General features: G+C 35.3%; 1 protein-coding gene across 1 annotated transcript in view; it reads left to right on the plus strand.

Annotated features, from left to right (window-relative positions):
- Nucleotides 1-348: 348 nt before the first annotated feature.
- Nucleotides 349-12,795, plus strand: part of LOC131153753 (subtilisin-like protease SBT5.3) — a 29,452-nt gene continuing 17,005 nt past the window's right edge. Inside the window, exons 1-2 of the mRNA XM_058106198.1 lie at nt 349-634; nt 683-801. Coding sequence (XP_057962181.1) covers nt 349-634; nt 683-801 — 405 coding nt within the window. The remainder of the gene's footprint in view (nt 635-682; nt 802-12,795) is intronic.

Consider the following 12,795-nt stretch of genomic DNA (forward strand, 5'->3'; position numbering starts at 1 on the left):
AAGGCAGCAACATTTCTACACCTGACTCAGGAAGAGTTGACAGTACAACAATATGCATCCCATTTCATAGAGTTGTCTCGGTTTGCCCCATATTTGGCGTCAGATGAGGAGAAGAAGGCAAGGAAGTTTGAGGAAGGTGTAAAGCAGAATTTGTTTGAGCAGGTTATCAATTTTCGAGCTCAGACATTTGCAGAGGTTGTGGACAGAGTTGCAGTAATCGAGAGTGGCATATAGAGAGGCACCGTAGCTCAGAGTTAGAGGAAGAGGCCCATGCCTCAGGGTTTCCAGGCTGGTTCCAGCCGGGGCCCATAGAGAGGAGATCGATATGGAGGAGGTCAGGGACAGAAAATGAGGTACAATAGTTTTCAGAGTGGGAAGACCTTTCCTATTTGTCCTGAATGTGGCCGGAGGCATCTAGGTGAATGCAAAAGGGGAGAAAATGTTTGCTATCGTTGTGGGAGACCGAGTCATATGGCATGGGCTTGTAAAGGACCACCGATCCATACACCAGTTCATAGACAACTTCAGGGTGGTTATCAGGCACCCTGTGGGGACCAGCAGAGGAACACAGCACCGGAGAGGGTGTATGCTTTGATGCCAAAAGATGCTGAGGCTGCTGGAGACATTGTTACAAGTATCTTTATTGCTTTTTCATATAAAGTTGTTGTTTTGTTTGACACAGGTGCCACCCATTCTTTTGTCTCATCAGGGTATGCTAAATTAGCTGGGATTGAAGCGCGATTGTTAGATATTGAGTTGGTTGTAGCCATGTCGATTGGATCTACTGTGAGGTGTAGGAAGGTACTTAGAAATTTTCTAGTGGGCCTTCAGGGGAAAAGACTACCAGCTGATCTTGTGATATTACATATGCAAGGGTTTGATGTAATATTGGGTATGGATTGGTTGATAGATAATCACGCCAGCATAGATTGCCCTCAGAAAGAAGTAATTTTCAGACCCTCAAGTGAGCAAGAATACAGATTTGAGCATTCACGTGTGCGCGCCTCGCCACAATTGGTGTCAACTATTCAAGCGGGGAGGCTGCTTCAGGGAGGTTGCCAGGGATATGTTGCTTATCAATCATGGTTGAGAATTGAGTGCAAGAGATGGAGAAGATACTGACAGTGGTGAGTTGCACTAAGGAGTAGAAGGTTCTCTTCGCCACCTTCAAGCTGACAAGAGAGGCCGAGTGATGGTGGCTAGTGGTGAAGCTGCTGGAAGAGTAGCGGTTAACCACAGTTATGACTTGGAGTCATTTCAAGGAGTTCTTCTATGACTGGTACTTCCCCGCCACTACAAGAGATGCGAAGGTGGAGGAACTTCTTAACCTGACTCAGGGGCACCTCTCTATTTAGCAGTACGCTGCTAGGTTCGTGGAGCTTTCTCGCTTTGCTCCCTTCATGGTCCCAGATGATTACCAAAAGATGAGGAGGTTTGAAAGGGGCCTGAAACAGAGGATCCACGAGTAGGTGGCAGTCGTGCAAGTACAAAATTTCTTGGAGCTGGTGGAAAAAGCCATCGTAGCATAGTTGAGCCTGCAGAGAGGTGTAGAGATGTCCAAGCAGAGGAAGAGACCCATGCCTCCTAGCTCCCATGAAGATGCTAGACATGGTTCATGGAGGGGAGACAAAGATAATGTGGGCCAGAGGTCAGATAAGGCTGATCAAGACTACCAAGAAAATTCATCACACCCCCACTCTACTAGATGCAATTGGAGGCATTGGGGGGAATGCCAGGGTAGGAGTACTGTGTGCTATCGGTGCGACAGATACGACCATATAGCTCGAGATTGTCATGGACCGCCCAGCAACGCACCCACTCCTGATCTAAACTGGAGGAACAATTCGGTGCCTCGCAGCGGCCTAGTGCAGATATCGTGTTTAAACACTTACCACAACCAAAGCAGATATCGCTCGTGGCATGACAACAGGTAACATTTTTATGAATTGAGTTAAGTAATAATTTTATTTAATACTGAGATAATGTAGTTATTTGCATATAAATAGCATGATGAAATTTTGGTATAAGCTATGTTAGGTAATACCATAGTTATGTCAAATAAATAATTAATGAATTTCAAGGATGGAATTTTTATAAGAGGGGGAGATTGTAGAGACCCGAACCCAAGAAATAGAAGAAAAATAAATGAAAAAAAGGAAAATAAATAAAGGGAAGGAAAAATAAGAAAAAATATGGAGATGGTTAGGTTTAGCACCAAACCATCGACAGTTTCAAGCCCTCTTAGAAAAACCGTCAACAGTTTAAACTATCGAGAGTTTTAAAAAAGGAGACATAGGGCAAACCATCAATGGTTACAGGAAACCGTCGATGGTTTCACGTGGGGACAGCTTGCCTATAAATAGATATTAGGTCATTTTTGTTTAGAAAAATCAGTTCTATCTCTTAGCTTCGAACCTCTCTCCCTCCCTCATCCCTCACGAGACTTTCTCTCACTTCTATGCTCACCCGAAGCCACTCTCACTCTCCGATCATCACTCTCTCCTCTCTCGGGTTAGTGGATCAATTTCTGCGGCAGATTCATAAAGCTAGGGTTTTCATCTCCCGATCGTTTCAGATATATTTTTAGGATCAAGTAAGGGGATTAAATTATGTCGACTCTTTTGTAAATTTCTACCGGTTAAAATGGAGTTTATAGGTTTATGTATATGAATACCTCTTTTGTTTCGAAACCTATCCATGTTAAAAGGAGTATTTGAGCTTAGGATTATGTAAACGACTATTATTTCCAAAACTAACCGATTAAACTAAGGTACATGGACACATGGTTATAGAAATGGATTTTCTGAATGTTCTAATCGGAATAAATTATTGGTTTTGAATCAATATATGTATTTTATAAATGATCAAAGTGAATAGGGTTGACCATCTTAGTTTATTGAATTATGGTTTAATGCTTAAATCGTGTGGCATTGGATTAACTCTTTATTATAAATTGGTTATGATTACCGTGGTACATGAATTGATATGTTTGGGTGATTTGTTTTGTGTTGTTATTCGGGTATTTTACAATATAACATTGGCAGGCCTGAGGAGTTCATTATATTTCCCTGGATATAAATCACGAATAACATTGGCAGGCTTGAGGAGTTCGTTATATTGTCATTTATATAAATGGGGGTAAAAAATTGGTAGGTCTGAGGAGTTCGTTTTATTGATTTACTATGAATAGGTCATTGTGAAAGTGTAACAGTGGATGTCTGTTGGGAAGTATGTGCTGGGAACTATGGGGAGGGACGCCCTAAGAACCATGGAAAGTGAAGTACTTGTGCAGTATCCTTTGTGGATGTGAATGAAATGTATGGTAAATGTCGATGTGCTGTGGTGTATGTGTATGCATATTCTACGTTATGATTGATGTTGAATGTGTGTGAGTACATGTATGGGAATTAACATTCATTAATGATTATGGCAAAGTAAAACTCTTCGGCCAAGAGCTTACTGAGTAAGGTGAGTGCCCTAATAAATATCAGTTGTAGTCACACCCAAATTAAAAGGGTAAAGTTACAAACGGTATTAGAGTAAAGGGGTGTTACATGTATGGGCGTGTAATCTCCCCAATCCTTGGGAACTCTCGCCTATAAAAAATAATTATGTATGTGTGAGTACAGTCTGCATGTGTTTTTCTAGTTGTTGTTATTAATTAACAAATGATTATATTTTGTATACACTAAAACTCATGATAGATACACACCAATAATAATTTATTCCATCCTTACTGAGAAGTGTCACACCCTAGCGATTTATTAACTTTTCAGGTCCTTCTAGAGATCAAGCTTGAAAGCCTAGGCAAGTTGGGTTTAGTTTTATTGATTGTGAGTGAATGTAAGACATTGAAACATATAAGTTTACGTTTTAAATGCTGCTTATGTAATATGGATAGATGGAAACTCTTTTTGGTTGTATAGTATAGTACTCTGGTATTTTATTTGAGGTAGTTTAATTATTATTCCGCTGCTTGGATGACATTTATGGTATCAGAGATAGGTGAATGGAACATATAATACCTCGGGCCCCACTTGGCAGGTTCGGGGCATTACATTCCATAATTATTTTATTAATATTATTTTCTGGGTCTCTACACTTAGTTTCATTGCTTTCTTGTGCAATTGCCAAAGCATAGCCAATATTATTAGAATAACGAAATTGTACAACATTACTATACCTTGATGATAATTTGATCTTGAAATTAGGAATAGCTTCCCAAGAGGGGGGGTGAATTGGATTCTAAAAATTTCTTTTGATTCCTTTTAAAATACCTTAAACTTCTTTTATTTATTTTAACCAATTCTTGACTTGTTTTTTAATTCCTTAATCAATCAAGAACTTAATTCTTTTATCCAATCAATTAAACACAATCTTCAAACCAAACAATCAATTTATTTGCCAAGTACAAGTTAAATAACAAACAACCAAACCAAGATATAAAGTATTCAGCGATTTGGTAATATAAGATCTTGAGATAGTTTGTTTGTTTATATAAGCCCTGTGATTATGAATTATAATTTATGCTTACTAAAGTAAAGCCCTGTATAAATAAATCCAATCACTCTTTCCAAATATTTAGAATTCAAATAAACTCTTGGTAAATTTATCTTTGGGGTGTTAACCAAGTAACGTACTCCCGTATGGTTTCCGCAAGATATGGTGTAACCAACGTACTTCCTTTCGGTTTCTGCAACCCAAATCAAAATTGGATTTTAAGTTTACTTGATTTCCAAATATGCGTAGTATGTATAATTTAGATATTCAAATCATCCACGCAGTTGTATATGATCTGAAAATAAAGAATAGGGAAAGAGAGAGTGAGACGGAGATTTTTACGAGGTTCGGCTTATACCCAGCCTACGTCCTCGCCTTTGGCAAACCACCAAAGGATTCACTAAACCTGTTCCGTTGACGGGTGGAACAAAACCGATTACAACATTCCTTGGTTAAGGCTAGAGCCTACCTTCTCCAAACGATATTCCCTTGTTCGGTCACCCCTTACATAGGCTAGAGTCCGCCTCTTTAAGCAATATCCCCTTACTTAGCCAACGATGCAAACACCTTGGAATGTCAATGAAATATAAGAAACATAAGTTAAAATCTGCGTACAAGTATACTCTCTCAAAGAGCAAGTTAGTACAATTTCAGCACTATATACTTAAATGTAAAATATCAATAGGAAATAGAATGAAGCTCAAGTGTAGAATTCTCCAATATCCTTCTTAGAAGAGGATTAGTAGTAAGAATTCAAAGGAAGAAGGATCAGCACTTCAGAGTTCTCAGCAAAAAAATTTTTCAATGAGTGAGCAAGAGAACTTAGGAAGAACAAGAGTACTTTCAGCTTCTCAAAATAGATTTTTCAAATTTTGGGTTTATTTTGTTTTGAAAAACCATGTATTTATAGGCTTTCAAACTTGCAAAAGTTTCCTTAAAGAATTTCCCTATTTATTAGAATATTTAAGGTTCAAACGGCTATAATTTAAAACATTAGAATTTTAAAAATTTGCCTGTTGAACATTGTTTAAATGTCTGACAGCAGTGACTCCATTTCAGTGTTTTGACCATAAATTTTTCTGTATAACTCCAAATTATTTTTTCTTGGTATCAAAAGAAAGCTAAGAGAAAATACTACAACTTTCATGTTTACCACTCTTTAAAATAATGAGTTTGTGATAGATAAAAATTCATCTCAATGCGGCTATATAAAAACTGACAGCATTTGGGAAAAACTCTTTTTGGTGCTCTTTATTCCAAAAATGATTCTAACCTTTTTAAAATAATTTTTGACCTTATAAAAATATTATTCAGGTATTTTAAAAGTATCTAGGTCTAAGAAGTTAACCTAAGAGTTTCAAAATATTTCATACGATATTTTAAACATTAAAGCACTTACATGAGACTTCTAAAATATTAACATTCTAAGTTCTTGAGTCTTCATCCTTTGTCCTTGGATTGAATCCATCTTTTCTTCAAGCTTCCATATTCTTTAAGCTTTCTTACTTTGCCTTTCTTTGGATCTTTTGACTTTAATATACCTTAGCTTTCAACAACTTATTCATGTCCTCATGTTCTTCAACAAGTAATTCATGTCTTGGCTCATTTAAGCTTCATTTGATCCTTGTGAGCACTTTGACCTTGCTTCCATCATATTTGAACCTTGTGGGCACTTTGACCTTACTTTCACATATATGAACCCTGAAATATCATTACTCACACAAATACTTTAAATTTCACTTGTTTGTTAGCATCAAAACAAGATAACAAGATTTTAAGTCTTGTAAGGCCAATAGATCTCTCTCCTAAGCTTGTTTGACAATGCTATATGATTCCTCATGTGGAATATTTTGTACTTTACTAGTGTTCTCACTTGAGCTAGTCTAAATAGGAGTGCTCTTCTACAAAGTGGTAGAATCATCTTCAATATCCACTTTCTTTATGTTATTCTTGGCTTGGTTAATTTTTACAATGGTATCTTTCTCCTTTTTTGGGTTAAGTATCGCCAATTCATAAAAAAATAACATATCTACTGATAATAAACTTTGGTGACCCTTGGAATCATGATACCAAAGTCTATAACCCTTCACGTTGATTGTACAAAAAATAAAAATATAGTTCTTCACTCTAGGCTTTAATTTCACTTCATTAACATCTACATAGGCTGGACACTTAAAAATTTTTAGATCAGAATTAATCAATAGATTTATCGAACCATACCTCTTTTTGGATATTGAACTTTAAAGCTGAGGCTAGAGATGATTTAGTAAATAGCAAGCAGTAGAAATAGCCTATGCCTAAAAATCCCTCAATAAATCATCATTTAAGAGTATAAATAACAAGCACTCTCCAAGAGGGTTATATTTATGCACTTAGCTATTCCATTCAGTTGTGGTGTATGTCTGACAATCTTATGACTGACAATTCCTTCATTTATGAAAACTTCTTCAAATTGAAGTGAGCGAAATTCCAATCCTTTATCAATCCCAAGCCATTTGACCTTCTTTTCAATTTGTTTCTTGATTATTTCTTTCCACTGCTTGAAATATTTGTACACTTCGTTTTTATGCTTCAAAAAGAATACCTAGGTGTTTTTTGAGTGGTCATCATTAAGGTAAGCATCTATTGAGCTCTAATTTTGGAAAGAACATGGGAGGGTCCCTAGAGGTTAGAATGTATATAGTCTAGAGTACCTTTGGTTTGGTGGATGTTAGTGTTGAAAGTGACTCGTCTTTGATTTCCAAACACATAATATTCGTATAGTTCCATATTACTTGTACTTTGGCTGTAAAGTAAACCTCTTTTGCTCAATAATGTTAGCCCTTTCTCACTCACATGTCCCAACCTCATATGCCATATTCTGGTAATATCAGAATCTAGCATAGAGAGAAACAATAATAGTACCTGAAACTATAGCACCTTACAAGATATATAAATTAGGAGGTAGGTTCTTTGCTTTTAAAATAACAAGTGTACCCTTGCTGACCTTCAGAAATCCACCTTTACTGGAGCACTTGTACCCTTTATAATTAGGGGCTCCAAGAGAAACAAGATTCTTCTTGAAATCTAGAATGTGTTGAAGTTCAATGAGAGTTTTCATAACACCATTGTGCATTTTGATTCATATTATTCCAATCCCAACAATTTTATAAGCTGCATTGTTACCTGTCAATATAATTCCACTAGTTTATATGAGGAAACCCAATCTCTGTTGGGATACATATGAAACAAGTATTCTAAAACCATCACCTAATGTTTTTTTAAAGTATGCACCACCAGTAGTGGAAAGAACAAATTTTAGCACCTCTTGATTCATTATTGACAACATTTTCTTTGACCTTTTTGTCATTCTTTCAATGATTTTGGTCTTATTTGTTATGATATACTTTCTGATAATGCTATGATATGATAATGCTATATTTCGAGTTGATATGCTAATTTCTTGATCATTTGATACTTGATCTTAAAATTAGGATGTGATTGGCATACGTACTAATATAAAGTGCTCTTGAAAATCTATGATGATTTTTTCGTATATTGGAATGGAGCATAATATTCAATCTTATTTATTTTTTTCATCTTAAATAGGAGGAGAATGTTATAATTAGATTTTGATGATTGACAAAACATCAATGAATTGATGATGAAAACATATATTAATTGGTTTTAACTATATGAAATTTGATGAGATGTTTTGTAATGAACAAGTAGCAGAAGTATTAATAGAAACATAAATAAATGTTTCATTAGATGTGTTAATATGTGTCTCACTAGAAGCTAAGTCTTGATAAATCTATGTTAGTTTCTTCATTAGATGCATAAACAAAATCTCCATAAAAAGTTTGTATAGATGTTTAATGCATTACATTGGTACCTTATATACTAAGTGTCAATGGCTATTTAAAAGTTGTTAATTTATATTAACTCTTTGATTAAGTTTGCTATAGTATTCTAACTTACTTAAATTTTGAATTCAGCATGAATTCAGCTTATAGCTAAATTCTTATTGGAACTCAAGTTTTACTCCTAGAACTTTAGTGTCTCGATAATAAACTTTGTTAGCCTTGGTGGCTACATGAGTTTAATTGTCTTGTTTTGATGATAGTAACCAATTAGTGGTTCTAGATAAGCTTATCTTTGCATGTTAAGATTATGGTAATTTTAAATACAAATGCAAAGAGTAAGTAGATTCTTAATAGGTTAGACATCATCAAATCGGAGAAGAATGTTAGCCTTGGTGGCTATACTATCATGGTTTATATGTTTTGATGATATTAACCTATATGTTGTTCCTAATGCATTCCATCTTTGCAGATCATGTTTAGTACAAGTTCTAGTAACGAGTACATGAAGTACTGAATCAAAGGCAATGAATGGACCGAGTAGAAGTTCAAATAGGAAAGATCAACTGGACACTCACTCGAAAAGGACTCAAGCACAACCAACACAAGCTTAATTGTTAAATTATATGTAATAAGGGTTATGTGAGGTAGGAACATTTTGAAACTCTTGCGAGTGTGTTTCTTGCATGATTTCTGAGTAAGAGTTGAGAAAATGCATGCATACTAGGACACATAAGTAAATAGTATTTCACCTAAAGTCACAAACTCAACTTTAATAGTTTTCAAAGTTAAAATCAAAGAGTTTGTCAAAAGAATCCTAAACTCAAGATATGTTTTCAAAGGGACAAGTTTTTAACATTCTAGTTTTAAGAACATTTTTATACTTAGTTCCGGTTGTGTTAAAACGAATTTTATGTCCTAAGCACTCAAGAAAGTCAAGTATATTTTCATAAAGGACATACAAAACATATAAGATATCGAAACGAATTTTCAAATGTGTTTTCATAAAAAAGATATCATATATTCAAAAGAAATTTCTAAAGGAAAAAAATTTAAATTATATTAGTGTTATAATATTTTACAAACTTTGTCCTAGTTGGGTTTAAAACCTCATTTATGCACCTATCAAATTTCCTGAACACCATTCAGTATTTGGGACATCACTCTTGCTAGAAAAGTCCAAAAAAGACAATTTTGGTGTCCCTGAAAAGTTAAGAAAAAAAATTTCATAACTTTCATGTTGATGACTTTTTCTTATTCAGGGAACTCATCAACGATTGCGTGCAACACGTCGACGAGACACTAGTCGACGAGTGGGGGTTACTAGTCAACGAGAAGCATCGAGAACAATGCAATAACGACTAGAAAACGACTAGTTTCTTTTGGGAATTGCTCCCAACAGTCCAATAATGGTTTTTAGCCATAAATACATGTCCATAGGCTTGTTTAGCATGGTTTTGGTGATTTATACAAGTCCACAGTGAAAAATATCATTTCATTCAAAACCTAACACTTTGCATTTTAGTTATTCATTCCAAGTGCTCAATCTCTCTTGCTCACTTATCTTGTTTGAATCATTCCTTGAGAGAGTAGTGTGAGGTTTGATTGTATTTGATATCAACTCATTGTGAGGAGCATTGCTTTGTACTATCCATTATCTTGTAAAAGGTTCTTTGTGAATTGTTATTGGTGAAGGTTCTTTGTGAACCGAAGGCTTTTTGTGAGCGCAATAGGGATTTGTTCCTGAGTGTAGAGTTTGGTACCCGAGTTGTAAGACTTGCTCCATCGGTGAAGGAATATCTTAGTGGATTATAGAATCCTTGGTTTGGTGCTAAGGCGTGGATGTAGGCTTGGTTCCGAACCACGTTAAAATACCGGTGTTAAACTTTCTCTCCCTTCAATCTTTAATTTTTGTCTTGTACTTGATTTTCATTATATATTGTGATATAATTGCTTGCAATCTTACCAAGAGTTTTATTTTTTCGAGAAAGCTTAAAAACGCGAAAAGAGTCCATTCACCACCCCCTTTGGACTCTAGATACTCCCAGGTGGGACGCTTAACAAACTTGAGTTGTTGCTTGAACCTTGGAGCAATTATAAATGGACCAGCTTTTAGCAAGAAGGGAGAGATTACCACATTGAGAACTACTTATACTGATTTTATATTAAGAAGCTTTTATTCCTATTGTATTCTCCTGAACTTATTTTGCAATCCTAAGATATTGATATCATTATAAGTCTCTATAGCCTCACTAATTCTAAACAAAATACTTATGCGTGAGCTAAAAAAGAACCTCTTAATTAGATTTTATTTTACATTGTAATTGGGTTGTTCCTCGAGGGGACTAGGTGTCCTGAGTGTAAGGTGCACCATATTGGTTAGGTTTATTAGATCAGTTGTTTAGACTAAGTGTATCTTAGTGATATTATTTGATTGAGTTTGGTGAAAATACTCAAACAGGCTTGCTTGAGGAGTAAATAAGGTCTAGTGACCAAACCACTATAAATCTAGTGTCTCTTTTATTTGTGGTTTTGTTTTGCATTTTCTTTATTATACTTTCCGTGGTTTAAGTTATAATTCCAATTGATAGTTAAATTACCTGCATTCATTTTTGGTGTGTGAGTTTAATCATGTTATCAAATTGTGTTAACGTGGTAAAATTTTTAAAAACACCCAATTAACCTTCCTTGGGTGGCTTATATGGACCAATATTTATTTATTTATTTATAACCCGAAATCCCAACCTAAAACTACCTTTGGATTGATTAAGAAGATAGAGAAGAAAATCATGATAAATCAAATTGGAAAAAGTGGGCTCTTCTAATAAGAATGAGAAGGAGAATGATACTACTAATGAACCCAAATTAACTCTACTATTGCATTCTTTGACATCAGCCCTTGCTCATTATCTCCCCCCAAACGTACCATATCTTCTCCACGTGCCTCAACCTCATCGATCCTTTATCATAATTATTGCACTATCATTTAATTAAATTTATTAATTATTTGCACACTTAATAGATTGAGGAAATATCATATCAAGTTAAATCCAAAAAAAAATGCACATTTGGTGCCACTTCAGGGAAGTTGTTATGGTTCATGGTAAGTGGAAGAGGAATTGAGGTAGATCCAAGTGAGTTAAAGGCTATCCAACAAATAACATTCCCTCAAACAGAGAAGTAGGTGAGGAGTTTCTTGGGATAGATGAACTATATTGCCCACTTCATTTCTCAGTTGACAATTACGTGTGCGCCTATCTTCAAGCTCTTTTGAAAGAATAACCCTAAAAGATGGAATGAAGAGGGCCAACAAGATTTTAAACATATCAAAAGATACCTTTTGAATCTACCTGTGTTAGTCCCTTCGGTGCCTGGAAGGCCACTTATTTTGTATTTCAAAGTTTCAAGAAGCTCAATGGGATATGTATTGGGGCAACGAGATGCTTTAGGAAGAAAAGAGCTAGCAAGCTATTTATTATTTGAGTAAGAAATTCACAGAATGTGAAGCGAAGTACTCAGATCTGGAAAAAAACTTGATGTGCATTGGTATGAGCTATTAATAGATTAAGACAATATACTTTATATTACACTACTTGATTAAGTTCCAAAATGGGCCCGATAACGTATGTTTTTGGAAAACCAGCGGTGACTAGTTGAGTGGGTAGATGACAAATGTTACTTACAAAGTACGATATTGTCTATGTTACAAGGAAGGCCATAAAGGGGAGCATAGTGGTAGAATAATTAGCAAATGGGGCTATTGATAATTATCGATAAATGGAATTTGATTTTCTCGATGAGGATATCGATGTGGCCATAGCAAGTTAAGGAAAGTTAACAAAAATGAGTCATGCTTTTTGATGGAGTGTCGAATGTATTGGGATATGGAATAGGAACTGTGTTGATATCACCTAAATAGAAATATTTTTCAGTTACAATAAAACTCTTATTTCCATGTACCAACAATGTAGTAGAATATGAGGCATGTATTTTGGGTTTGCAAGAAGCACTCGACAGAGGGGTTTGAAAATTAATAGTCAAGGGACATTCAGCTTTGGTAATACACCAATTAAAAAGGGAATGGGAAACTCGAGATACCAGGCTAATCCCTTATCAGCAGTTTATCCTTAAAATGACAGAAGAATTCAACAAAATTGAATTTCATCATTGGCCCAAAGAAAATAATCAGATTCTTGATGTTTTGGCTATGTTGGCTGCAATGTTTAAAGTGGAGCCTATGGTGGAAATTGAGCCAATTCATATAAGGGTATAGAATGAGCTAGTGTATTGTGCGGTGGCAGAAGAAGTTGATAGAAAGCCTTGGATCCATGATATAAAACAAAACATCCAAAAGCGCGAATATCCCATGGGAGCATCAGAAAATGAGTGAAGAAAAATTCAATGGTTAGCTATGAGGTTTTTCTTGAATGGAGGCGTGCTTTATAAAAGGAGC

Source organism: Malania oleifera, chromosome 4 (genome assembly GCF_029873635.1).
Source record: "Malania oleifera isolate guangnan ecotype guangnan chromosome 4, ASM2987363v1, whole genome shotgun sequence".
Lineage (NCBI taxonomy): Eukaryota > Viridiplantae > Streptophyta > Magnoliopsida > Santalales > Ximeniaceae > Malania > Malania oleifera.